Genomic DNA, 27,970 nt, shown 5'->3' with positions numbered 1-27,970 from the left:
AGTGTTCTAGAAAATTGACTTAACTTGATGCTTTTCCAACTCTCCAATAGGATGATCCCAACCCTCCAATATATAGAGGGAACTGCACATATGTAAACATCTATAAATCGGAGGGCTAGGATCATCCGATGGAAATGACTTTTTGGGAAACAACCTATTTATGTTGTGCTCTATCACATGGACGGTTTGAATCATCTCATGATATGATCCGTACAGTACTTTTTGAAAAATACGGGACTGTAAGGGCTTACACCAAATAAAAACTCATAAAACCCATTAATTTATCGTGACTTTTTATCCAGTACATGAGGAGAAAAGGAAAATTAATAGGGCCCACATTATTGGGTAATCGAGATGGAAAATGATTCATCCTTCCCCTGGTCATTCCTTGTTGACTAAAAAGAGCAATCACAAATAAAATCGGTGGGGGATGGCCGGAGGAAAAAGAGGGGGCGAATATATCACTTCCCAATGTAAATCATTCAAAAGCTGGGCCCTCAGGTAGATCCATACGATGATCCTAACCCTCATATGTGTGGAAGTTTAAAATTGACGGTACGTGGTACCAGGATTGAACAAATGGTGGAGACACAAATAATTGGTCGTAGTGCCATAGGAATCATTATTGCAGGGCACAAATGGGGAGGTCATAAGCGTCTCTAAAGTAAAATTGATTTTCAAGTGAGAAACACACAAAAAGGTACTGAAATGGGAGATAAGCAAGGCAAGCCAACTAAGGACTTTCTAGAATACTTAATTTCCGAACTTTTGTAGGTAGCTACAGGGAAATAAGTCCCGAGGATACAATGTCTATGCTGTGATCGAGGGTTGGACCCCAAGTTCATGTAACCAGTGTGCCCTCACTTAGAGAAATGAGAGAAGAGTAAAAGAGTAGTGTGCATTTTGAAATGTAAAGTGAGATAGGAAGTCAAAGTGGAGGAGACAAGCATTGGATTTGTCTAGAATTACATATCAGAATTACATATCAGATAATAATGGAATAGATTTCAGTAGAGTTTGGTTGCACAGCATAGACCGGAAGAGTAGGGAAAAAAGTATGAGTGTCATTACCAATATAGAGTATCGAGAGAGGGAAGAGAGAAAAAGGCCCAATTTTCAAGATTTTTCAACGAAATTGTCTCTTTTTGGTGGAATTGGTTTGTAAGTATGAATGCCACATGAACAGATAACAAACAATTATGCTAGAAACATATTAGAATTTTAATGCAATATTGGCAACCGAATGAAGGATCGACTTTACTTTTCTCTTATAATTCCAAAGGAAGCCAAGCATTTTGTGCAATCAAACAATGTAATAGGTAAAAAGGCAAGCACCCTTTCAAAGGAAAATTACCTTTTCATTTAAAATAAGTCTTTTGAATAATTAGAATACCTTTTCACAACATTTTATGCTGTGACCATCTTCATTTAATTTATCTGAGGTGGCTGTTCTCTTTTGCGAAAGTGAGCTGCGAAATGGCTTTTGTGGAATTTGCCTAGCAAAACTCATTTATCACTGCCCTTGAATAAGTGGCTGGTGGGGGGCCTTCTATATGAACTTATGAGAAAAGCCTCTCAAATGCCCGAAATAGCCTCGGGTGTAAATGGCTGAAAAAGAGAAGATAATGTCTCTCTTTACTTAGAAAGTTAGAAGAAAAAAAAATGAAAAAGATAAGGTTGTGGAGATGGTGTTATTTGGTTGTGTCTCTTCACCTTCCATTTCTCTTCCACCATTCCACTCTCCTAAATTCAGTACAGTAATTTCAAAATCAAGGTACTCTTCTGCTTCTCATTCAAATGAAATCTCGTTTACAAGGCGAAAATCGGTTTTCATAGCCTCCTCTCTTCTCGCTTCTTTTCTCCCTTCAAATCTCAACTTCAATCCATGGTTTCGCATTGCAAGGGCGGAAGAAGACGAGTTTCAGGAAGAAGAAGAAGAAGAAGAACGAGTTGTTCACATATTCCAGGTTCTCTCTCTCTCTCTCTCTCTCTCTCTCTCTCTCTCTCTAACTGGACGAGTTAAGTGGGTGACTCGGACGAGGCATGTTTTATGAGTCGGGTGATTTAAACCCACCATGGAGATTGGTGGGCCACAGATCACAGATGTACACTTGAAATAGATAAATTTGAGCACAAGGGTAGTTTTCAAGATGACTAGGTTTTAGGCTTACTTAGTCCAATTATCAGTTTTGGACTCACAATCTGTTTATTTTTATTGGAAGCTGGGTTTAGGCAGGACCCCTGCCAGAGTTTAATAGGAAAAAAATATAAAGAATTACAATCAGGAATAGCATGTGCCATTAGCATCATTACAAATGAGCTCCAATAGAGCAAGAGGCCGACCACTAATATCTTTCAGCCACACTATTTGCTTCCCCGCCATACATGAGTTATTTTCCATTCAACCAGGTTGGCAAGATGATCTCGGATTTGCTCCAAAACTTTTTTAACTCTCCACGGGCACTTCTATTCACCCTCTACAACTTTTACCGCGACCATGGAATCAGATTCGATCCAAACCCTTCTAATCCTTTTATTTTCAACAATCTTGAGGCCCTGTAGGATGGCCTCAATCTCAAGATTATTGATGGACCCACATTGGAGGTTGAGGGAGAACATAGCAACAATCTCACTATCAGCTGTTCTAAGCACACCACCAATGCCACCACCCTCATTAGAAAGAGATGCATCAATGCTAAGTTTAATCCATCTCCCGAGTGGCCAATTTGTTTTGGACCCTTCTGAGCAGGTGGAACATTTGGGATTATGACATGAAAACCGATTGCCATCCCCAATCAAATTATTGGACCCAACATTACATTAATTTTGGGTCCAATAATCGGATTAGGGAGTGACCATCCGTTGCCACAATCTCAAATGAACAGGGCCTTAGAAATGTTAATAAACAACACCGTCCCACTCTAGTGTGGCTGCATTATTATGGAAGTCCCAAAGGTTTCATTAATTCTATTAGAACAAGCATGATTAGCCATCGAATCTTCAGCACAATCACCTTATCTTTACTTTTGTATCTCTTCTTTCGCATTTTTTCGTTACAACTTCCCTACAAGTACCTTCATAGCTTAATTCCAAAGAGAGATTCTACAAGCATAAACCCATTTATTTCTGCATGATCTATAATATCATTATTGTAATTGGGTTGTCCTTTTTATGTTACAGGAAGCTTCGCCTTCGGTGGTTTTCATCAAAGACATTGAAATAGTAAAAGACCCCAGAAAGAGCTCTAACCAAGTTGCAATAAGCGAGGATGAAAATGAAAAGGTTGAAGGCACAGGTTCTGGATTCTTATGGGATAAGATTGGCCATGTCGTAAGCATTCTATTTTGCACTTGTGTTTTACTTCTGGAACTATTTTCGCTCGTTTCCTTAGCTGATGAAATCCAAAAAATGCTATTAGTCCAAAGTACCCATTGGGATACCATATAGGAGATGCGGAATAGTGGCTTATAGTGATACTGATACTGTTGTACTTCTAATGTATGCATTCAAGAGTATTTCTTTCCTCCTTTATTACCAGATAGTTGCTTGCATTAAATGATCCAGAGATTGGACCTTTTTTAGTACAATCATGATATTCAGTGAACATTTTTGGAAATTTATGTGATTTTTAAGATTAACCCCTCTCATTTACGAAAAACAATACGGTTTGCAGGTCACTAATTATCATGTTGTCGCTAAGTTGGCAACAGATACTGGAAATCTCCAGCGTTGTAAGGTACGTTACTCGTATTTTGTGTTCTTATCTTTTCTTTTCTTGGATGTAATGTCGTTGAGCTTGACTGTGATCACTGTTTTTGTGAGGAACTTTTGTTTGACATATCAAGTTTCTCTTTTAAATGGACTATTATGCAGCCTTTTTATCTTCATTTCAGGTTTTTCTTCTAGACACCGATGGTAATACCTTTGCAAAGGAAGGTAAACTTATTGGTTTTGATCCTGCATATGATCTAGCTGTTCTCAAGGTATCAATGTGAGCTCTTCATTTAGTTTCTTAAGACTTTAATTACAGTAGTTTCAATGACTTTAATACATCATATTATGCATATCTATTAGGAGGCTAACTTGATAAGATATAGTTAATGAAGATACTGACCCTTCTGTATTATGTAATTGGGAGTCAATCCTCAAAAATAAATTGGTTTCTTTAGTAAAGTTAGTAATTCAGATCAAGAAAAGAAAATGCGACCGTTTCAGGCTAGTAATGTAAAATCAACTTGCAAATGCTTATTTTGGTATTGGATCCACAGGTTGATGTGGAGGGAAACAAGCTAAAGCCAGCGCTCATCGGTTCATCTCGTGATTTACATGTGGGCCAGAGCTGCTTTGCAATTGGGAATCCATATGGATATGAGCATACTTTAACTACAGGGGTATACCATTTCTTGGATTTTTTTTTTTTTTTTTTAAATTGACATTTTATTGAATAGTGGCTGGGACAAGTTGTCCCTGCCATATTACAAAAGTGGATCCAAGTCCAAATACAATCCTTGAAAGGATTACAAAGATGTAAGAACTATAGTTTCCTCTTTTAGGACTCTTGCTTTAGCTAAAACATCCGCCTCTTCATTTGCCGATCTTCTCCGGCGCTCAATTCTAAGGTGCAGCACCCTTATGAGGTCAAGAACTTCCGCTATCACATCCTGAAGGCGCCAGGGCCCTTTTGAAGTACCCGAAGCCCAACCCACTGCATTAGTCAAGTCCCCTTCCACTATTAAAGATCGCACCATTTCTTGGATTTCAAACATATGTAATTGTGTTAGTTGCTTAATTCCTTTCTCATAGTCCCCTTACAAATTATTCTGCTATCTTCTTCAAAGAACAGCAAACACCTCTGCTGTTGGGCAGCTTATGCATCATGTTGCATTTTATGCCATTTGAAGTATTAGGTGCATACTACTACTGTATGGACATGCTTCTATCTTTTTCGGTGAAACAATCCAAGAATTTAAACATAAACCAAAATGTTACTAGAAAATAACTAAAATAAGTTGGTATGGAAATTTTCCTGATCTGAGGTTCGAGATTTGGAGGACTGTTCCCTGCATCTATTCTTTCTGTTTGTGTCAAATGCCAAGTTTTTTCAAACATTAGTTCTATTTACATTTGTTATCACTAATTAATTAGTCAAATTGCAGGTAGTGAGTGGGTTAGGCAGGGAGATACCCTCCCCCAATGGGAGGGCCATTCGAGGAGCTATACAAACAGATGCCGCTATTAATGCTGGTAAGAGGTTGTATATTCACTTTATTTTCTACAGGATGCAACTCTGTTTTTCCCATTCATCTTTCTATGCATGTAAAAGCATGTTATGTGTTTTGATATCAAACAACTTTATCATGTTCCTTGTCCTGCAATAGTTTTGTTCTGCATATTTAGTTAAGGTAACTTCAATCATTGGAGAGATCGTCTTATTGTATACATGAAATACAATTTTTTTGACAACAAACAACTCCATGTCTAACATATGTCTTGACTCTAACATATGCCTTGACCTGCAATGAGGATTGATTCCTGCACTCCCTTGATTTGATAATGGAACTTCACTTAGTCAAACCCTCTTTTGATTTGCTTTTGACTGCTTTTGGGAATTACAGCGGCCTTTAAAATCTAACTAGAAAAGTCCGCATTATGTGTTTATGAAGACCATTTCACTTTCTTTTGCCTACTTAAAGATTCTTCCTTGCTTTAGATTCATATCCAGCTGTGAATTACGTAGATGCTGGCAAAGAGATTTGCGCCTCTGGTGAGTAGAATGTGCCAGCTTCTCTCCAATGGACAGATCTTGATCTAGGATTCTTCAAACTCAATTTTGACGGCTCTAGCTTGGGCAATCCAAGTCCATCTGAGATTTGACGAGTTCTTAAGGATGACCGAGGGATGACTAGATGGGCATTTTCAGGTCCTGTAGGAGTGGCAGATTCAAATGAGGCGGAATTAAAAGCGGCCTTACAAGGTATCAGATACTCATATGCAAGCGTCCCAAGTAGGATGATTGTTGAAGGGGACTCTCTTAATGTAATCAGATGGATGAATGACAGTCACCCCATCCTTAGAGATTTGCCAATATGATCGAAGATGTTGGGAAAGTTGCCTTATTTCCCCCCACCACTAGGTTGCTTGGGTGGGAAGGAGGCAAAAAATAGAAACTTACTTTTTAGGTTTTAGAAAACCTAGGATATAAGAGAGGTCTTTTCTTTTATGTGGTGTGTGGAAACGTGGCTAGAGAGAAAGAGAGTGAAAAGAGAGAGGAGAGAGAAAAAGAGAAAGAGAGGAGAGAGAAAAAGAAGAGAAAGTGGGCTTTTCTTCTTGGGTTTTTCTCTTGGGGTTTACTCTTGGGGTTTCTCTTGTACGGTCTTGGTTTGACAAGCAAGGAAAGGGTTGCGGGTTTGTGATTAATCCATTGTAATCATTGTATTTTTTTTTCTCATAGTGGAAGATCGTGTTTCTCGCCTATGCAGTAGGCTTGGCCGAACCACGTAAAATCTCGGTGTTCATCTTCTTGCTTGTGTTATTTTACTTTCCGTTTAATTTGTGCACGATTGGATCGGATTGCCCTGCAGATTTTCTCAACAAGTGGTATCAGAGCTCAGGTGGAGCGATCGTCGAGGCTGGGTGGAGTGATCGTGGGTGTTGTGGTTGGATCGCGGTTAGAGCGATTTTTGGGGTAGAAAATTGTCCAAGAAAGATTCTTGTTCGAGGTGGAGTGCTACATTGAGAAGTGCAAAGTAATCTGAGATGACGGTAAAATCAAGTTCTACTCAATTCAACATCGACAGATTTGACGGAAAGGGCAGTTTCACCCTATGGCAGATGAGGGTGAAGGACATCCTAGTTCAACAGGGCTTGGCTAAGGCGTTGAAGGGAAAGGATGGGAAGGCGGAGAAGATGACGGGTGCCTAGTGGGAAGACATAGAGTCGAAGGCGGTCAGCACGATTCGACTATGTCTGGCAGATAGCATTATGTTTAACATTATGGAAGAAGAAGATGCGCCTAAGTTATGGGATAAGTTGGAAAAACTTTATATGTCAAAAAGCTTGGCCAATCGGTTGTATCTGAAGCGGCAATTATACGGGCTGAAGATGCAGGAAGGCGGGGATCTTCTGGAACACATTACAGTGTTCAACGGGCTTGTGGATCAACTCCACAAGGTTGATGAAAAGTTGAAGGAAGAAGACAAGGCCCTTTTGCTTCTTACTTCGCTTCCTGATTCGTATAACAACTTGGTGACGACTTTATTGTACGGTAAGGATACGATAAAGTTAGAGGAATTCACGGCGTCGCTCTTATCGAATGAGATGCGAAAGAAACATGTTCTTAGCGCAAATGAAGAGTAGGGGTTGGCTGTTCATGGTGGGAATCAAAGAGGAAGGTCGTCTAACAAGGGATCAGGAAAAGACAGGTTAAGATCCAGGGTCGGCGGAAAAGGGCGTGCAGGTGTTACCGTTGTAAGGAATATGGCCACATCAAGCGGGATTGTCCGAAGAGAGCTGACTAGGCGGACAATGGTGCTATGAATACTGTGGTGGCGGTAACGGATGAACAGAGAGAAGAGTTTGGAGACGTTCGCACAGTCTTCACAGGTAATGACACTTCTCCTCATGATGAGTGGATTTTAGATTCAGGGTGCTCTGTTCATATATGCTCCAGGAGGAAATATTTTGATACGTTCCAGGAGACAAGGGCGGGTGTAGAGTCCTTGGGTGAGGGGTCTATTTGTGACGTCATGGGAGTTGGAACGATAAATATCAAAATGTTTGATGGAGTGATTCATACTTTGGGTGGTGTGGCGTATGTCCCAAAGATACGGAAAAATCTAGTATCTCTTGGCCGGTTAGACTCCAGAGGTTGCAGGATTTCAGCTACAGGTGGAGCCATAAAAATCATATGCGGCTGTATGATTCTGATGAAACGAGAGAAGTGTGGGGAGTTATATCGTCTGGTCGGGGACACGGTGACTAGTGTTCGTAAGATCTCGATGGTTAGTTAGAAGCGGAGTGATAGCGCGTGCACGCGTAGGGTCTCTTTCGCAGTTGGTGCAGAGACAGGTTTCCAGGGTGCAGACGATGGTGACAGGATGACAGTACATTTGTTGGGGAGGATGGATCGTGATCCCTCTCCAAGGTTGACTGGGTGAGTCAACGGGTTGGCAGCTACACATGTGCATTGGCCGTGTTGATTGAATTGGAAGGAGTCAGAACCAAGGTGATTCGAGGGTGTGTAGCTGGTACTTTGGAAGGCAAATGGTGGTTTGCGGCGAAAGCAGATCGGTGGCGACATCAACAGAAAATCTTCAGGCGGCTGGAAAATAAGCCAAGGTGGAGATTGTTGGGAAAGTTGCCTTATTCCCCCCTCCCCACTAGGTTGCTTGGGTGGGAAGGCAAAAAGCCAAAACTAGAAACTGACTTTTTAGGTTTTAGAAAACCTAGGATATAAGAGAGGTCTTTTCTCTTATGTGGTGAGTGGAAACGTGGCTAGAGAGAAAGAGAGTGAAAAAAAGAGAGAGAAGAGAGAAAAAGAGAAAGAGAGGAGAGAGAAAAAGAAGAGAAAGTGGGCTTTTCTTCTTGGGTTTTTCTCTTGGGGTTTCTCTTGTACGATCTTGGTTTGAGAAGCAAGGAAAGGGTTGCGGGTTTGTGGGTTTGTGATTAATCCATTGTAATCCTTGTATTTTGTTTTTCTCATAGTGGAAGATCGTGTTTCTCGCCCAGGGAGTAGGCTTGGCCGAACCACATAAAATCTCGGTGTTCATCTTGTGGCTTGTTTGTTACTTTTATTTTTCCGTTTAATTTCTGCACGATCAGATCGGATTGCCCGATGGATTTTCTCAACATAAGAGATTTAGGAGCGCCTATCTGATTTCCATGTTTGCTTTCTTCATGTTATAAGATTGGCAAATAGTGTTGTCGATAGTCTTGCTCGTGAGGGAGTAGGCAAGACCATTTTAGGGTTTTTTGATTTCTTGCCTCCCTGATTTTGCCTATTCTCTTTATTTGCTTTCATAAAGTGGGGAGTCCCATTATCTTGTATTCTTGGGGTGGCTCATCTCGGGCTCCCGTTTTTATCTTATACAATCTTGCCATTTCAAAATAAATAAATAAAGAGGGGAGTCCCATTATTTAGACAAGGGAATGCAGATATCATTTCCCTTGCTTTTTTCTCATTAATGATGTCCAGAGGAACTTCAAATCGAGTTAGATGGCATTCCTTATTTCCTCTTTCAGAATGAACAATCATCAATAGAAGGCAAACCAGCTCCCAAATTAGCTAATCATTCAGTTGGCTTTTCTAACAGTTTTGGAAGAAACAATTCTCAAAGGCTAATAGTTAACTTGAATCAGATGCTTGGAGGCATGCTACAAGAAGCTATTAGTTGAAAATAGTTGAGTCCCTCAATTGCACAAGGGACATAATGCAACCCTCTCGGATTCGACCAAGCCTCGACTTTGAATCTCAAACGGATTTCCTTTATGTCACTTAATAAATCCACTCTCCCTGGCAAAAGAAGAAGAAGAGGGGACCAGGATAGGATATGAATTGTGGATAGCCCACTAACACAATCTCTATTAAATTTGTGAAGGGAAATGATTTTAGCACTCCACTTTTTTTGATATGTGGCAAAAGCTTCTTGTCTTTTAGTGTTTAAAGGGCTGTCAAAAGGTTATTTACAGTCCCCAAAAAGCTCGCACAAGGCCATTTAAAAACAAAGAGATATGTTGCTTTAACGACATATCAAAAGAGTGGAGTGTGAAAATCATTTCCCATTTGTAAATATCAATAACCCTATTGAAGATCGATTAAACAAACACAAAAATAGTTTTTAACACATAAAAAGTGGATATATTGCGATGGGTATACACGTACGTCTGTTAATTAGAGAAAGAACCTATTGTTTCAAGTTAAAATAAACTCTTTATAAATAAGAGGAAAAAACTCTTGTTAAATTTAGTCAAATTAACTGAAATAAACAGGTTTAAACTTGATAGCAGTTCATTTGGTTCTCCTCGGCAATTTTGACTTCGTGAAGCTCCTGGTGGTTACACTAAGGTGCAGACCTTCTGGTCTTTGGTCTTCTCCTGGGTTTGTCCCCTTCTCTCTTCTAGCATCCTCCAATGTGGTGCACTCACTACCCATGAGCCCTTGTATACTCCAATTGCACTTTTGGATTTTTTTTCCTGAGCATCATCAATGGTTTATTTTCATTGTTGAATTTTGTCCCATCCATGTTCTAAGTAGCTAAGATTACAGTACCATTCTCAGTTAAGGAAATCATGTCCAACCTGGTTTGAAATGTCTATTATATCTTGAACAGGAAACTCAGGTGGACCATTAGTCGATTCTTATGGTCATGTAATCGGAGTTAACACTGCTACTTTCACTCGAAAAGGTAAAAATAATTATCTCTCTCATTTTTTCTGTATGTGATATTAAAACATGAACACAAATGGCATGCCACTTCATTATAAGCAGGAACAGGCGTATCATCTGGCATCAATTTTGCAATACCCATAGACACTGTCGTCCGAACTGTCCCTTACCTAATTGTGTATGGAACATCTCTTAGCAACAGGTATTGATTGCATCCCATCATTTGGGCCTCTCATGCATCAACTTCTCCTTTTATTTCCTTTACTTTTTAAAGTTCTATACTAAGATTAAGATCATAAGACTTCCGCTTATCTGACTACTGTAAAAAAACAGAGATATAATGTTGAGTGTGTGAAAGCTATAGAAGAAGAGCAATGAAGCTTGTAGTAGTGATTCCCACAAGAGCTCTAGAAATTATAATGATTTGATAAAGTTTTGTTAGAATTGTATTTTAAACATAAAATCATTTCAACTAAATCCTTAAAGAGTGACCAAACCTTGATAAGTCATCTTTTTTAACTTAAACCTTGGCAATCAATCTTTTTTTTTCTGATAGGATAAGTCTCCCTTATCACTCTCTTAGTCTTCTACATGGTTTGAGAGTCCCTTTTTGGATTGTAGGAATTTTATGGAATTGTTTGGAAAGGAATAATATTTCTAAAATTTCTAACTTTTATTACTCATGAGAAAAGATAACTTGAACCTAGGGCTGGCAACGGGGTGGGTCGGGGCCGGATGTTGGGGTCCCCTACCCCTTCCCCTCTGCGGGGAATTCCCCCCCTCCCCTTCCCCTCCCCACTGCGGGGATCATGGGGAATCCCCCTCCCCTCCCCACAGGGAATATCTAATCCCCATCCCCGCCCCGCATCCTTCGGGGACAATCACTTTACTTTGTTAAATGTTATGTTTAAAACTAAAGATTTGTTAGGGACAATCACTTCAGGCATGTTGCGGCTTGGTTGTTGCATGTGAGAGTAGCCGCACAACCCACACAGGCTAAGATTTTGTCTTATTCATTTTATTAACCTGGGGACAAAGGTGGTTGCTCTCAGATTCATTTAATTGATCGATAGTCCCTAGCAGATCCCTAATTCTCAATCCCACCTGCCAAAAAGTACTGTACGTGCAGGATAATCCCAACTCTATGATCTATAGAGGAATTGCATATTATGGTACCTTCTATAGATCGGAGGGTTGCAATCATCCTATGGAAATGATTTTTGGGCCACAATCTATTTACGTTGTGGCCCATCAAATGGACGGTTTGAATATCTATGGTGTGGCATCTAAAGTACTTTTAAATTGTAGCCTATCAAATGGACGGTTTGGATCATCCTATGGCGTAGCCCATACATTACTTTTTGAAAAATAATGGACTATACGAGCGCACACCATATAAAATCTCATCACTCATAAGATAGAAGTTGCCTTTATTTGGGCGAGGGAGATTTTCAAAGGATTTAATGTTGCCTTACAGTGATGGTTCGATGGAGAGATTTTTTGGATTTTTAAGGGTAATATGCTACTATAACGAGGGACAATGCCCAATGGATTATGGGTAAAAGAAAACATAAAAAGTTACTTCAGGGACAAAACTGTACTAATGGAAATTATGAAATTTTGGAGGAATCTTGTAGATATGTTTCGATCCAAGGGGTTTCTAGTAGTTTTCCCAAAAAAGAAAAACACTTATAAAAATACAAGAAAAAAATGGCATTAATGAGGGCAGGGAGGGGCGGGGCCAACTCCATCCCATTCTTCTCCCCTTCCCCGCACCAGGGAATTTTTTAAATCCCCTTCCCCTTCCCCCCTCAAATCGGGGAATTCCCTCCCCAAGCGGGGTGGGGCGGATCCCCGCTTCCCCGGGTGAAATTGCCAACCCTACTTGAACCCACCCTATTCAATTTATTGTTTGAGAGGACCTTCAATCTAATGAGTAATGACGCTCCTTCCTTGTAGGGCTGCAACTCGGGTCGGGCGGGTCGGGTTTTGGAGAACCCAACCCTACCCGAGAAATATCTCGGGTCGGGTCGGGTTTTTTTTCGGAAAACCCACGATTCCCAAACCCGGCCCTACCCATGATAAATCTCGGGTCGGGTCGGGTTTTTTCACGTTGACGCAAATTTTTAAGGAAAATTCTTGTTTGGCAAGGCAACTCAACTCATAGAAGCAAAAATTACACTCACATTACACTTGAATCAAACAATGATGTAATTACACTCACATCACATTTGAATCAAACAATGCTGTAATCAAACAATGTTGTAATTACAATCAAACAATGCTGAATCAAACACTTGAATCAACTCAACTCATAGAAGCAGAAATTACACTCACATACAGTAACAGTGGGTGTGTGGGTTTTCACTTTTAACTTTGGGATAATTACATTTACACCCCCTCTAGTTTCTGACACATCTACTTCCACCCCTATAGTTTAAAACGTGACAAATACACCCCTGTAGTTTCAATTTGTTTAAGGTTTGCCCCCTCAGCTGAAGGTCCGTCCATAGATTGAAGGGTTAGGATGATCCGATGGAGCTGATTTTTTGGGCACACCATATCTATGTCAGGACCCATCAAATGAAAGCTTTGGATCATCCAAATAATGTGGGCCCCTACCCGAATCCAAACACTACCAAAAAATCATCCAAATAATGTGGGCCCACATTGTTTGGATGATCCAAAGCGTTCATTTGATGGGTCCTGACATAGTTAGGGTGTGCCAAAAAAATCAGCTCCATCGGATCATCCTAACCCTTCAATCTATGGACGAACCTTCAGCTGAGGGGGCCTACCTTAAACAAATTGAAACTACAAGGGTGTATTTGTCACGTTTTAAACTATAGGGGTGGAAGTGGATGTCTCAGAAACTAGAGGGGTGTAAATGTAATTATCCCTTTAACTTTTAACTAACAATAGAAAAAAATGTACATACTATAACTTATGTAACTCGGGTCGGGTCGGGTCGGGCCCCTTCAAACCCGGCTCGACCCGAGATTCATGCGGGCTTTTGGATGCTGAACCCGGCTCGACCCGAAACCCATGAAACCTGAACCCGACCCAGGCTATTTTCGGGTCGGGTCGATGCGGGTCGGGTTTTACCCGGCTCGAGTTGCAGCCCTACTTCCTTGCAAAGACATGCCCATTGTAGGCAGTTCACCCGTCATGTTCTCTTTAATGTTTTGACGAGTCAAGTGGTCCCACTGAGTGACTTATAGGCTGATCTTTGAGAGCGGACCCCACAAGGAAATAAGTGTCCTGTCTAATGAGTAATGACGCTCCTTCCATATAAAGACATGTCCATTGTAGGCAGTTCACCCGTCATGTTCTCTTTAATGTTTTGACGAGTCAAGTGGTCCCACTGAGTGGCTTATAGGCTGATCTTTGAGAGCGGACCCCACAAGGAAATAAGTGTCCCGGCTAATTCTCTTTTGCCATGTTCATTTGTTGTGCTACAACATCATAAATAGGTAGTACCCCAAAAATCATTTCGATAGGATGATTCTAACCTATGATATTTTCATAATGTGCAGTCTCTCTATAGATTGGAGGGTTAAGATCATCCCATCGAACTTATTTTTGGGCACAACCTATTTATGTTATAGGCCAATAAATGAACGGTCTGGATCATCCCATAAAGCGGGGCGTATTGTACTTTTAAAAAAATACGTGACTAAAACGTATAAAATCGAGAGAGAGAGAGAGAGAGAGAGAGAGAGAGAGAGAGAGGGGGGGAGGGAAAGTGGGAGAGATAGATTTGGAAGGGCATGAGTGAGGAAACCACAACGAGACTAACAAATTGACTCCAAGTCCTGCTGCCGTGTGTCTCAAACCTTTCTTTACTTCGTTTTAGGTTTTCCTTTTAAAAGGTATTGGAGTCTGCTATCTTCACCTCCATCCTTCTCTTTAAAGAATGGGTTGGATTTCTCAAATCAAAACCCCAGCTTTTCAGTTGGTTTTAATATTATGCTACTTGGCCATCTTTGTAAGATCGGTAAATGATGAAGGAAAATGGCTATTGGAGTTCAAGAAGGATCTCATTGACAACAATCACGAGCTTCGAGGATGGAATTCATCCCATCTAACTCCTTGCCATTGGAGAGGGATAAGCTGTATCCACAACTCTAAGGTAACTTCCATCAATCTCCAATCCTTTAATTTGTCAGGCCATTTGTCTTCCACTTTCTGTGAGCTACGTCACCTCACAACATTTAATATATCAAACAACATGATTTCCGGTCCTGTCCCTAAGGAACTTGCGAGCTGCAGTGATTTGCAAGTTCTAGACCTTAGCAATAATAAGCTCCACGGGGAGATACCACGCGAGCTTTGTGGTATGTCTTCCCTGAGGAAACTTTCCTTGTCTGATAATCATCTTGAAGGTAAAATCCCAACGGAGATCGGAAACTTGTCTTCTCTCGAAGAGCTTTTCATTTCTAACAATAATCTCACTGATGTAATTCCTTCATCAGTTAGAATGTTGAAAAGGCTTCGGGTTTTCGATGTGGGTTGGAACTCTCTCTCGGGTACAATACCTGTTGAAATCAGTGAATGCGATAACCTTGAGGAATTGAGCTTGGGATGGAATAAGCTTGAAGGTTTTATTCCTAGGGAGCTTCAAAGACTTCAGAATCTAACCATTTTAAGTCTCGATCAGAACTATCTATCTGGTGAGATTCCTCCCGAGCTCGGGAATTGCCGAAGCTTAGAAGATCTTGACTTGGGTAACAACGATTTCATTGGTAGGATTCCCGTGGAGTTTGCTCAGAGTAAGACTCTTCAATTACTTAGTATCTTTGGCAATCAGCTAACGGGATTCATTCCGGAAGAGTTGTGTCAGATTCAATCTCTTCGGTTTCTCTATCTCAGTCTAAACCATTTATCTGGAAAGATACCCCGTGGGCTCGAGAATTGTAGTAGCTTAGAGCATCTTCTGTTGGGTTTCAATAATTTCACTGGAAACATTCCCAAGGAGCTTGGAAAGTTATCTAGCTTAATGATGATTGACTTGAGTAACAATCATTTCACTGGAGACATTCCCAAGGAGCTTGGAAAGTTATCTAGCTTAATGATTATTGACTTGAGTAACAATCATTTCACTGGAGACATTCCCAAGGAGCTTGGAAAGTTATCTAGCTTAATGTTACTTGGCTTGAATTACAATAATTTCACTGGAGACATTCCCAAGGAGCTTGGAAAGTTATCTAGCTTAACGGCTCTTTTCTTGGATGACAATAATTTCACTGGAGACATTCCCAAGGAGCTTGGAAAGTTATCTAGCTTAAAGGGTCTTTCCTTGGATAACAATCATTTCACTGGAGACATTCCCAAGGAGCTTGAAAAGTTATCTAGCTTAAAGTTTATTTACTTAAGTAACAATGATTTCACTGGAGACATTCCCAAGGAGCTTGGAAAGTTATCTAGCTTAGAGGATCTTGACTTGAGTAACAATAATTTCACTGGAGACATTCCCAAGGAGCTTGGAAAGTTATCCAACTTGAAATATTTCTATGCTGAGTCCAATGGATTGAACGGAATGATTCCAAGCGAATTGGGAAATTGTAGTAGTGCTGTCAAAATTAGTCTTTCTAAAAATCAGCTGACAGGGTACATTCCTAAAGAGCTGAGTCAAATTCAGACTCTTAATGTGCTCCGTCTTTCCTTTAACCTTCTACAAGGGAGTATTTCTCCAGCTTTTGGAGAAATGGTGCATGGTCTTTCATTTTTAGATTTTTCTTCGAACCTTATAGATGGAACCATACCCTCATCTATATGTAAAATAAAAATTCTGGAAGTTGTTGATTTCTCGAATAATCGTTTATCAGGAGAATTGCCTGATTGTTGGCAAGATTCGCCTAAACTGGCCATTATGAACTTTGAAAATAATACTCTCTCTGGAAATATTCCTAGCTCATTGGGTTCTTTACTTGGTCTCAAATATTTGCAATTGGGAAATAATAATTTCTCCGGAGAAGTGCCATTGTACTTGAAAAAATGTGTGAGCTTGGTACTTGTTGATCTTGGTGGGAATAGATTAACAGGAAATATACCGACATTTATAGGAGAAAGTCTATCAAATCTGGAGGTTCTCCGCCTACGATCAAACATGTTTGATGGGAGAATTCCTTCAGAGCTATCGTATCTTACTTCTCTCCATGTCTTGGATCTCGCACATAATCGTCTTTCGGGAACCATACCACGATGTTTCAGCAATTTCAGCGCCATGGCCGTGACACAGAAATCAAGCAACAATCATAATTTCACATCTTGGTTGGATGGTTACGAAATGCACATTTCGTTAGTCACGAAAGGGACAGAACGTTTATATACAACGATACTTTCACTTATGATAAGCATTGACCTTTCAAGTAATTATATAAGTGGAGATATCCCTGAAGAACTAACGGGTCTTTTTGGATTACATAGCTTGAACTTATCTGGAAATCATTTGACAGGAATGATCCCACCAAAGATTGATTGCTTGCAATCATTGGAATCCCTTGACTTATCAAGAAACCAGCTCTCTGGTACAATTCCTCCGAGCATGCCTGCTCTAACTTTTTTAAGTTTCTTGAACTTGTCAGAGAACAACTTGTTAGGGAGAATTCCATCTGGGCGTCAGTTTGATACTTTCAATTCATCTATTTATTCTAGCAACCCTGGACTCTGTGGGCCTCCCCTCGCAAAAAAGTGCTCAGAAGATGAAATTCCTCAGAGTCCATTGGCTACCGGTGGCGACAAAGATGTGGATGGATTTATATGGTTTTATGCTGGCCTGGCACCGGGACTCGTCGTAGGGCTTTTGGGCGTCTGTGGTATGTTTTTGTTGAAGAAGTCTTGGAGATATGCCTACTTTCGATTCATTGATGATATGAGCGATATGTTGATTGTGAGTGCAACTATAAAGATGCGTAGAATCAGAAAGAAGTTGATTGGATAGTAGGTCAGGTGGTGTTTGTAAGCAGTTTCTACGAAAATGCCATGGTAAAATAATAAATAGTATTGTATTTTTTTTATCTACACTTTTGGAAATAAGGGAAATAATAATAATAATAATAAAGAGTAGTATTGTTTTAAGCAGTTTCTACTATCTTCAAGTTACTACATGTTGGTAAAAATTTTAGTACATTTCCCACCTATGTATGAGGTCTAAACATTCATCTGGTGTGACCCATTGTAGATTATTCGTAGCCCTAAAGTATACCAGGGAAAATCCTTCGTCGTAAAATTTACACCCATTTTTGTTCCTCTCCAGTTCTACTGAAAGACATTTCTGTTCTCTTATACACTTGTAGATTTCAGCATAATTTTCTGCAAAATCAGTTAACTGCCGTTGATTTGGTAGTCTCAGGTGCTTTGCCATTTTGTAACTAGTCTCCATGGAGACATAGATGTGTTAGGATAAATAACCTTCCTTCACATGTAGCAAAATAGGGGTATGTTTGTTATTTTAATTTAGGGAAATGATAAATGTGCCCCCTTTTCTTCTCCAGGCCACACCATGTAGTGTAAAAAGACTCATAAATACGCTAGAGTGGGTGGCCCGGGAAGAAAAGGGAGCAAATATATCACTGCCCTTTTAAAGAATAGTTATTAATACAGGTGGCATAAGAATTGGAGAACTCCGACAAGGGTATGTCTTTCTAGCAGGTCTAATTTTCTGACCCAAACGCCATAATTTACAAACCTCCCTGTGTCTAGCAGTCTGATTCGCATGACCCAAGAGCTATTTGCAACTTGGCACATGTTTGGCTACTATGAAAAATTATTCCATGAAATATTCGGGGTCCCAATTGTAAACGATGTTAGGAGGAGGGAAGGGGAGAGACGTTTTGCCTCACAAGTAGGGAGAGCACAAGAAATAAATACCTAAACAACTGTGTACAGGGAGAGCATACAAAAAAACCCTATTTTTAAAATTACTATACGGCCCACTTTATGGGATGCTCCAGACAGTTCATTTCTAGGGGCCATTTGGATACGCGGATTTTAGAATCCATGTTTTTAGTTTGAAAACAGTGTAAAAGAGAATTGAACATGAATGCACTGTGCAAAGGAAAACGTGAAAGCAACACTCTACAAAATTGATTCACGTTACTGTTTATGTATATTCAAGTGTTGTAGTTCCAAATAACCAAAACTCCTCTATCGACTTTATCTAGATAAACACAACCTCTTTAATCTAAGCTATTAGAACTCCTAAATAAGTAGGACTCCTAGCTAATGGCTATCGGTAGACTAAAGCAAAACCAAAAAACTCTAAAGAGTCGGTGGTGACTCTATTCACACTTAGGTGCAATATTTTTGGGACATGCCTCAATTTGATAGCTGAAATTCATACAATTTTTGCAGGCTATCAGTCTCCAATCGTATTCAACCTTCTGATTGTGGATCCCATTTGGAGTATGAATAGGTATAACCTCAGGATAGGAAGCACCCGCTTCAACTTCAATACATAAACACGCAAAGTGCAATCTTGTTGCCTCCGAGGTTTGAGAATCCATGTACAAGGGATTTCCAATATCGCTGGCAATCTTGCTAAACCTCATAGATAAGTCATCTTTTTTAACTTAAACTATTTGGCGATCAAATTTTTTTTTCCTGACAGGATAAGTTTCCCTAATCACTCTCTTAGTCCCTTTTTGGATTGCCTGAATTTTATGGAATTGTTTTGAAAACAAAAATATTTCTAAGATTTCCAACTTTTATTACGCGTGAGAAAAGATAACTTGAACCCACCCTATTCAATTTTCAGTTAGAGAGGACCTTCAATTTATGATAATAATTGACATAAATTCATCAGAAATGTTTTTCTTTAAATCCAAAAATGGCCCACGGCTTCGTTTCTTTATTTACACCCATTTTACATCAAAAGAAACAGAGCCTGAGTAAACTTTATTTATAAAACATAATAGTATGCCCTCTAATAAATAATATTGGAGATGAAAGGATATGATATCCTCATTATTTAAAAATTTTCAAATTGGCTTTTGATAGCTTGTTAATTGTTATAAATTTTTAACAGAGAAACTGCCAAAAGTTTAAAATAGAGGGCTACTGATGTCAAAACAGGGGAGCTAAATCCAAAATGGCAATGTAGTGTTAAATCCAACTGTTTTGGGTTTTAGGCTCAGACTCTCAGTGACTTTGGATTGACAGGTCATGCTTTAGATTCGATTGGAATGGATTGAGAGGTCATGCTTTAGATTCGATTGGAATGGATTGAGAGGTCATGCTTTAGCAAAGGAAAATGCCAAAAGAAACTCGGACGCTCCTTCCTTACAAAGACAAGTCCATTGTAGGCAGGTCACCCGTCAGGTGCTTTTATACCTGTCACTTTTTGTTGACAACAACTGCCACATCGTCTTAATCAAGGTTTTTAAATTTCGGGTTCCGGTCGAAATAGGGGAAAGTCGAAACGTTACTTTATTTCCACGGAAATTTCGAAATTTCGTTTACCTGAAATTTTCACCTAGATTTTTTGATATTTTTTGTTATTATCCCGCAATTTCAGCCGAAATTACCGAAAATTTCGAAATAATTAAGGAGAAGAGATAGACGTTTAACCCATTTCGTCAAATTTCGACCGAAATTTTGGTTCGGTGAGGACCGAAACGCATACCAAAACCAAAATTTAAAACCTTGGTCTTAATCATGTTGGTTGTCCCATCTGCTTAAGAAGTCTGGCCCCGCTCTGATCGGATGATGCTACCTACATCTTTGATGTCCATTCGATATGGGACCCTGAGTCTGTGGTCTAAGAGATCAATGGTCCCTATCCATGTATGACCCAAATATTGATCCTCAGGTGCTTTGATAACTATGACAATTTGTGCCCAGCTAGTGTCATGTGGATGTAATCATGTCCGTTGATCGGAGCTGCTAATGTAAGTAGTCCCTTTCCACTCAGCCCCAACTTGATCTGTTGATGCTAACCATTTGATCTATTAGTTCTTTGAGGATGAATGCAAATTGAAGCTTTCGGACCATAATCTAGTGTTCTAGAAAATTGACACAACTTGATGCTTTTCCAAACTTTTCCCAGAAAATTCCTGCAATCCGAACCGGGACTAAATAAGAAAAGAATCAGCTCGTTGCCAGGTGGTTACCGGTTTCGTTCTTTATTAGGAAAAAATTGTTCCTAATGTCAGTTTGTAAGTTTGCATTAGGGAAATAAGTGACGTACAAAATCTTTATACCGCCTTTTACCTTACAATTCACAAAATAGCTGGTATAAAACCCGAGTTTTTATATGGTGTAAGGCCTTGTAGTCCCGTATTTTCCGAAAAGTATTGTGGGGATCACAACATAGGATGATCCAAACCGTCCATGTGATGGGCCACAATGTAAATAGGATGTGCCCAAAAAATCATTTCCATAGGATGATCCCAACCCTCCAATATATAGAAGAACTGCAAATATGGAAACATCTATAGATCGGAGGGCGAGGATCATCCTATGGAAATGATTTTTCGGGGAACAACCTATTTATGTTGTGCTCCATCACATGGACGGTTTGGATCATCCTATGATATGATCCGTACAATACTTTTTGAAAAATACGGGACTGTAACTCTGTAAGGGCTTACACCAAATAAAAACTCATAAAACCCATTAATTTATCGTGACTTTTTATACAGTGAACTCAAGCATATGAGAAGAAAAGGAAAATTAATAGGGCCTACATTATTGGGTAATCCAGAAGGAAAATGATCAATCCTTCCCCTGGTCATTCCTTGTTGAGTAAAAACAGCAATAACAATAAACTTCGTGGGGGATGGCCGGAGGAAAAAGAGGGGGTTAATAAATCACTTCCCAATCTAAATCATTCAAAAGCGGGGCCCTGAGGTAGATCCATATGATGATCCTAATGCTCATATATGTGGAGGTTTAAAATTGACAGCACGTGGTACAAGGATTGAATAAATGGTGGAGACACAAGTAATTGGCCGTTATGCCATAGGAATCATTACCGCAGGTCACAAATGGGGGAGGTGCAAGGCAGGCCAACTAAGGACTTTCTAAAAGACTTCGTTTCCCAACTTATGTAGGTAGCTACTGGGAAATAAATCCCGAGGATACAATTTCTATGATGTGATCAAGAGTTGGACCCCAAGTTCGTGCAACCAGTGTGCCCGCACTTAGAAAAAAGAGAGAAGAGTTAGAGAGTAGTGTGCATTTTAAAATGTAGAGTGAGATAAGAAGTCAAAGTGGAGGCGAAAGCATTGGATTTGTCTAGAATTACATATCGAATAATAATGGAATAGGTTACAGTAGAGTTTGGTTGCGCGGCATAGACTCGGAGAGTAGCTAAAAAAGTGTGGGTGTCATTACCAATATAGAGTGAAGAGAGAGGGGAGAGAGAAAAAGATAGAGACAGGCACAATTTTCAAGATGTTTCAACAAAATTGTCTCTGTTTTGGTAGAATTGGTTTGAAAATGAGAAGAAGAGGAGATAAATGCCACATTGGGAGATAAGCAATAATTATGCCAGAAACATATTGAAATTTTAATGCAATATTGGCAGCCAAATGAAGGATCGACTTTACTTTTCTCTTTAGAATTCCAATGGATACCAAGCATTTGTGTAATCAAACAATGCCTTGTAAAAGGTAAAAAGGCAAGCACACTTTCAAACGAAAAGTACCTTTTCATAGGGTTTTGCTAAATGGCACTTGTTATGGTGCATAAGAAATGATATTTTACACATCTTTTGATAATAAATTCACAAAAAATGAGTATTCTTATCAAACAGTCTGTAAAATAGATTGGAAAATATCATTCCCAATGCACCCGGGTAGCTATCTTCCTATAAAATAAGTCTTTTAAATAATTAGAATACCTTTTCACAAAATTTTATGGTGTGACACGGGTAGCTATCTTCATTTAATTCATCTAAAGTGACTGTTCTCTTTTGCAAGGAATGAAGATATTTGCTAATATCTTTCCTCTTTCCTTTTTTTTTTGCGAGGATCCAGTTGGAGACACACCAGATCAACGGTCCTGATCACGTTCATCAAGATGAGTTCATCTTCCTAGTCAATCATATGAGGATTGAATAAAGGACGGTGATAAATCGACCCCTAATATCTTAAATCGACTACATCTCTCTCTCTCTCTCTCTCTCTCTCAGATATTGGGGTCGATTGAAGATATATGTGGGGGTCGATTTATCACTGCCCTTAAATAAATGGCTGGTGGGCCTTCTATATGAACTTATGACTTTATGAGAAATGGCTGAAAAAGAGAAGATAATGTCTCTCTTTATTTGGTTGTGTCTCTTCACCTTCCACTTCTCTTCCACCATTCCACTCTCCTAAATTCAGTACTACAGTAATTTCAAAATCAAAGTACACTTCTGCTTTTCATTCAAAAGAAATCTCGTTAACAAGAAGAAAATCGGTTTTCATAGCCTCCTCTCTTCTCGCTTCTTTTCTCCCTACAAATCTCAACTTCAATCCATGGTTTCGCATTGCAAGGGCAGAAGATGACGAGTTTCAGGAAGACGAAGAACGAGTTGTTCACATATTCCAGGTTCTCTCTCTCTCTCTCTCTCTCTCTCTCTCACTGGGCCAGTTAAGTGGGTGACTCGGACGAGGCATGTTTTATGAGTCGGGTGATTTAAACCCACCATGGAGATTGGTGGGCCACAGATCACAGATGTACACTTGAAATAGATAAATTTGAGCACAAGGGTAGGCTTCACTTTGACTAGACCTGGCAAACGGGTGGGTCGGGCCGGGTCAACCCGCGGGTGGTGCGGGTGCGGGTCACACGGGTCAGAATTTTGGTGACCCGCATTTTTGCGGGTCAGAAATTTGATGACCCGCGTGGCCCGCGGGTGGGCCGGGTTAACCCGCGGGTCACCCGTAAATATAAGCAAATATAATATGGGATTTAAATTCTCCTGATTTGACGTGATTTGACCCACCCAAGTTTTCCCCGTAATTGTAATAACTCTACACATGTTTGTAATTGTAATAACTCTACACATGTTTGTCGTATTTTTCTCGTTATTTTATAATTACATAACCATTTATCCGTAATTTTTCATCTAAAACTTTATAACTCAGTTATTTACTTTTCTTTTGTGTAATGATTACGTTTTTTTGACTTTTTCTTTTTTGCTAGAAACCTTCGCCTCTGTGCGCATCTTTGCACAGCGTTAAAAAAAAAAAACGAAATGTTACCAACACTACTGTACTGAGGGCACTCTCACTTTTTTAAAGGTATGGTATGGCCCACACCATCGGATGATCCAAACCGTCCATTAGATGGGCCATAGGCAAAATAGGTTATACTCCAAAAATCATTTACATCTGATGATTTTCCAAGAGCTGATAACATTCTGCAATAAATTCTTAAAAATTACTTTAAAATGCGGGTGCCCGCGGGTTGACCCGGCCCAACCCTTGTTTTTGCGGGTTGGGTTGCCCGCGGGTCAAATTTTGGCGGGTCACTAAAACCCAGACCCGTGCCCGCAAATTTGCGGGTGGGCCGGGTCAACCCGCGGGCATGGGTCGGTTTTGCCAGGTCTAACTTTGACTAGGGTTTTAGGCTTACTTGAGTCCAATCATCAGTTTTGGACTCACAATCTGTTTTGGATCCTCTTGAGCGGTTGCAACATGTGCCCTGTTCGTTTGGGATTATGACAACCGATTGCCACCCCCAATCCGGTTATTGGACCCAAAATTAATGTTGGGTCCAATAATCGGACTCGGACTGGGGAGTGACAATCCGTTGGCACAATCTCAAATGAACAGGGCCTTAATATTGAGGAGGATTAGTAGGATGAAAGTGTTCTGATTTTGTAATGACACCTCGTCCCGTTCATGCTTTGTATTAGTTCTGATTCAGTTAATAAAAAAATTGACTTGTGGGCTAAGAATATAACAGAGAACATGACCTTGGATAGGATAGGACGGAAGAAATTGATCCATGTTAACGAACCCAACTGAACTAATGTCAGGATTAGACTTAAGTCAATTTGACCTGGGTAGATCCTTTCACCTTTTTCATGAAATTTTTCTAAAGGATTCATTAGCCGACCCAGCTAGTTTGGGACAAAGGCTTAGTTGAGTTGAGTTAATAAAAAATTTGACTGTTTACTTCTGTATCTCTCGTTTTTTTTTTTTTTTTAAGCTGTAATTTATCTAAGAACCGGGGGCAGCAACTGAAATTTGATTGATAGAAACAAAGTAGTAGTAGCGTTCAAAAAAAATAAAAATAAAAATAAATAATGAAGTACTAGAGGTGGACATGAGACCGGACATGAGACCGGACATGAGACCTTACCTAGTTACCTCTGAAACCCATACAAAATACTATAGAAACCACACCTCAATATAAAATACTTAACTAACTATAACTTTAGGAATACCAAGTTGATCACATCTAACAGCCCCTCTGATTCCCCTTGGGAGATCCAACCTTTTCCAAAAAGTGTCATTAAGTCTATTAGTATTTTGTATGGGTTTATCATAATTCAAGGAATATCATAAAAAAATCTGGATTTTATTCATTATTTAATATTTTCCCTAAATTTCAGCCGAAATTTTGTACGAGATAAAATATTACTTTTTTAATTTCGTTAGATTTCGTCCGAAATTTCGGTTTCGGTCCTCACCGACAATCCGAAACTGAAATTCGAAACCATGTTTAGAACAAGCATGATTAGCCAACGAATCTGCAGCACAATCACCTTCTCTATACGTATATCTTCTTTCACATTTTTTGGTTACAACTTCCCTCCAAGTACCTTCATAGCTTAATTCCAAAGAGAGATTCTACAAGCATAAACCCATTTATGTCTGCATGATCTATAATATCATTATTGTAATTGGGTTGTCCTTTATATGTTGCAGGAAGCTTCGCCTTCTGTGGTTTTCATCAAAGACATTGAAATAGTAAAAGACCCCAGAAAAAGCTCCAACCAAGTTGCAATAAGCGAGGATGAAAATGAAAAGGTTGAAGGTACAGGTTCTGGATTCTTATGGGATAAGATTGGCCATGTCGTAAGCATTCTATTCTGCACTTGTGTTTTACGTCTAGAACTATTTTTGCTCGTTTCTTTAGCTGATGAAATCCAAAAAATGCTATTAGTCTAAAGTACTCATTGGGATACCATATAGGTAGATGCTGGATAATACCTTATAGTGATACTATTGTACCATATAATGTATGCATTCAAGAGTATTTCTTTCTTCCTTTATATAATGTAACCCCTCTCATTTATGAAAAACAACATGGTTTGCTGGTCACTAACTATCATGTTGTCGCTAGGTTGGCAACAGATGCCAGAGATCTCCAGCGTTGTGATACGTTTCGGCTATTCTGTGTTCTTATCTTTTGTTGGATGTAATGTCGTTGAGCTTGACTGTGATCACTGTTTTTGTAAGGAACTTATGTTTGATATATCAAGTTTCTCGACGATTATGTAGCCTTTTTCTCTTCATTTCAGGTTTTTCTTCTAGACACCGATGGTAATACCATTGCAAAGGAAGGGAAACTTATAGGTTTTGATCCTGCATATGATCTAGCTGTTCTCAAGGTATCAAATTGAGCTACTCATTTAGTTTCTTAAGACTGTAATTAATAGTAGTTTCAATAACTTTCATACATTATATTATGCATATCTATTAGGAGGCTAACTTGATAAGATATAGTTAATGAAGATACCGACCCTTCTTAATTGTGAGTCAATCCTAAAAAATGAATTGGTTTCTTAGTAAAGTTAGTAATTCAGATCAAGAAAAGAAAATGCTACCCGTTCCAGGCTAGTAATGTAAAATCAACTTGAAAATGCTTATTTTGGTATTGGGTCCACAGGTTGACGTTGAGGGAAACAAGCTAAAGCCAGCACTTATCGGTTCTTCTCGTGATTTACATGTGGGACAGAGCTGCTTTGCAATTGGGAATCCATATCGATATGAGCATACTTTAACTACAGGGGTATGACTTTTCTTGGATTTCAAACATATGTAATTGTGTTAGTTGCTTAATTTCTTTCTCATAGCCCCTTTCCTAGTCATTCTGCTATCTTCTTCAAAGAACATCAAACACCTCTGCTGTTGGTCAGCTAATGCATCATGTTGTTTCTGATGCCATTAGGAGGATTAGGTGCACGCTACTATTGGAGATTTTGATTAAGCCTGTGATGAAATAAAGAGGAATTTTGGAGAATGATTATGTCAACAAAGGAGTTTGAAGATAATAACAGACCAATTGTATGGACGTGATTCTATCTTTTTCGGTGAAACAATCCAAGAATTTAAACATAAACTAAAATGTTACTTGAGAAGAACTAAAATAAGTTACCATTCAAAAAAAAAAAAAAAACTAAAATAAGTTGGTGTGGAAATTTCCCTGATCTGAGGTTGGAGATTTGGAGGACTGTTCCCTACATCTATTCATTCTGTTTGTGTCCTATGCCATGATTTTTCAGACATCAATTAGATTTACATATGTTCTTACTAATTATTAAGTCAAATTGCAGGTTGTGAGTGGGTTAGGCAGGGAGATACCCTCTCCTAATGGAAGGGCCATTCGAGGAGCTATACAAACAGATGCTGCTATTAATGCTGGTAAGAGTTTGTATATTCACTTTATCTTCTACAAGATGCAACTATGTTTTTCCCATTCATCTTTCTATGCATGTAAAAGCATGTTATGTGTTTTGCTATCAAACAACTTTATCATGTTTCTTGCCCTGCAATAGTTTTGTTCTGCCATTTTAGTTAAGGTAACTTCAATAATTGGAGAGATCGTTTTATTGTATACATGAAATACAATTTTTTGGACATCAAACAACTTCACTTTCTATTGCCTGGGTAAAGATTCTTCCTTTCTTTAGATTCATATCTAGCTGTGAATTGTGAAGATGCTGGCAAAGAGATTTGTGCCTCTGGTGAGAAGAATGTGCCAGCTTCTCCGCAATGGACGGCTCCTGATCAAGGATTCTTCAAACTCAATTTTGAGGGTTCTAGCTTTGGCAATCCAGGGCCATCTGGGATTTGGCGAGTTCTCAAGGATGACAAAGGGATGACTAGATGGGCATTTTCAGGTCCTATAGTAGTGGCTGATTCAAATGAAACGGAATTAAAAGCTGCCTTACAAGGTATCATATGCTCATATGCAAGCATCCCAAGTAGGTTGATTGTTGAAGGGGACTCTCTTAATGTAGTCAGATGGATGGATGACAGTCACCCCATTCTTTGAGATTTGCTGATATGATCAAAGAGATTCAGGAGCGCCGATCTGATTTCCATGTCCGCTTTCTTCATGTTAAAAGATCTGCAAATAGTGTTGTTGATAGTCTTGTTTGCGAGGGAGTAGGCAAGGCCATTTTAGAGTTTTTTTATTTCTTGCCTCCCTGATTTTGCCTGTTCTCTTTATTTGCTTTTGTTTTTGCTTTTACAGCTTCTGACCATCTCGGTCGTGGGCCTCCTCTCGTTCTCTTTCTTTTAATAAAATCTTTCATTATCATTCAAGAAAAAACATTTAGTCAGAAAAGTGTACATAAAGAGGGAAGTCCCATTATTTAAACAAGGGAATGCAGATATCATTTCCCTAGCTTTTTTCTCA

General features: G+C 39.4%; 3 protein-coding genes across 7 annotated transcripts; all 3 read left to right on the top strand.

Annotated features, from left to right (window-relative positions):
• Nucleotides 1-1,598: 1,598 nt before the first annotated feature.
• On the top strand, nucleotides 1,599-10,784 carry DEG5 (DEGP protease 5). 5 transcript variants are annotated; one of them, XM_077397754.1, is made up of 9 exons: nucleotides 1,600-1,774; nucleotides 1,904-1,967; nucleotides 3,181-3,330; nucleotides 3,674-3,736; nucleotides 3,894-3,983; nucleotides 4,269-4,391; nucleotides 5,157-5,244; nucleotides 10,329-10,403; nucleotides 10,487-10,784. In XM_077397754.1, the coding sequence occupies exons 1-9, from the start codon at nucleotides 1,686-1,688 to the stop codon at nucleotides 10,591-10,593; spliced, it is 849 nt and encodes a 282-aa protein (XP_077253869.1). In that variant the 5' UTR covers nucleotides 1,600-1,685; the 3' UTR covers nucleotides 10,594-10,784. The 5 variants fall into 5 exon arrangements, with proteins under 5 accessions (XP_077253866.1, XP_077253868.1, XP_077253869.1 ...); XM_077397751.1 differs by having other exon boundaries at nucleotides 1,599-1,967; nucleotides 10,587-10,784; XM_077397753.1 differs by having other exon boundaries at nucleotides 1,599-1,967; nucleotides 5,157-5,251; nucleotides 10,587-10,784.
• Nucleotides 10,785-14,130: 3,346 nt separating this feature from the next.
• On the top strand, nucleotides 14,131-17,467 carry LOC143892845 (uncharacterized). The gene has a single exon (XM_077397748.1). It carries the CDS (start codon nucleotides 14,301-14,303, stop codon nucleotides 17,325-17,327), a length of 3,027 nt encoding a protein of 1,008 aa, XP_077253863.1. The 5' UTR covers nucleotides 14,131-14,300; the 3' UTR covers nucleotides 17,328-17,467.
• Nucleotides 17,468-22,642: 5,175 nt separating this feature from the next.
• LOC143892846 (protease Do-like 5, chloroplastic) lies at nucleotides 22,643-27,970 on the top strand (the record flags this gene model as incomplete). Its single annotated transcript, XM_077397749.1, has 6 exons — nucleotides 22,643-22,921; nucleotides 25,252-25,401; nucleotides 25,848-25,937; nucleotides 26,216-26,338; nucleotides 26,883-26,970; nucleotides 27,240-27,970. Coding segments are annotated over 6 exons (1,095 nt in total), but the record flags the coding sequence as incomplete, so codon positions are not given.

This window comes from Tasmannia lanceolata, unplaced genomic scaffold, assembly GCF_043159265.1.
Source record: "Tasmannia lanceolata isolate RefF3 unplaced genomic scaffold, GAP_Taslan_0.1 ptg000015l, whole genome shotgun sequence".
NCBI classification, from domain to species: Eukaryota; Viridiplantae; Streptophyta; class Magnoliopsida; order Canellales; family Winteraceae; genus Tasmannia; species Tasmannia lanceolata.
This window is presented reverse-complemented; position numbering and strand designations above follow the sequence as displayed.

What these genes read in the sequence shown, in the direction of transcription:
- DEG5 (XM_077397750.1), top strand. Translation starts at nt 1,686, where the DNA reads ATGGTGTTATTTGGTTGTGTCTCTTCACCTTCCATTTCTCTTCCACCA. An exon ending in ATGATCTAGCTGTTCTCAAG is followed by an intron (nt 3,984 to 4,268) that starts GTATCAATGTGA and finishes TTGGATCCACAG; the next exon opens with GTTGATGTGGAGGGAAACAA. An exon ending in AGCATACTTTAACTACAGGG is followed by an intron (nt 4,392 to 5,156) that starts GTATACCATTTC and finishes GTCAAATTGCAG; the next exon opens with GTAGTGAGTGGGTTAGGCAG.
- LOC143892845 (XM_077397748.1), top strand. Translation starts at nt 14,301, where the DNA reads ATGGGTTGGATTTCTCAAATCAAAACCCCAGCTTTTCAGTTGGTTTTA.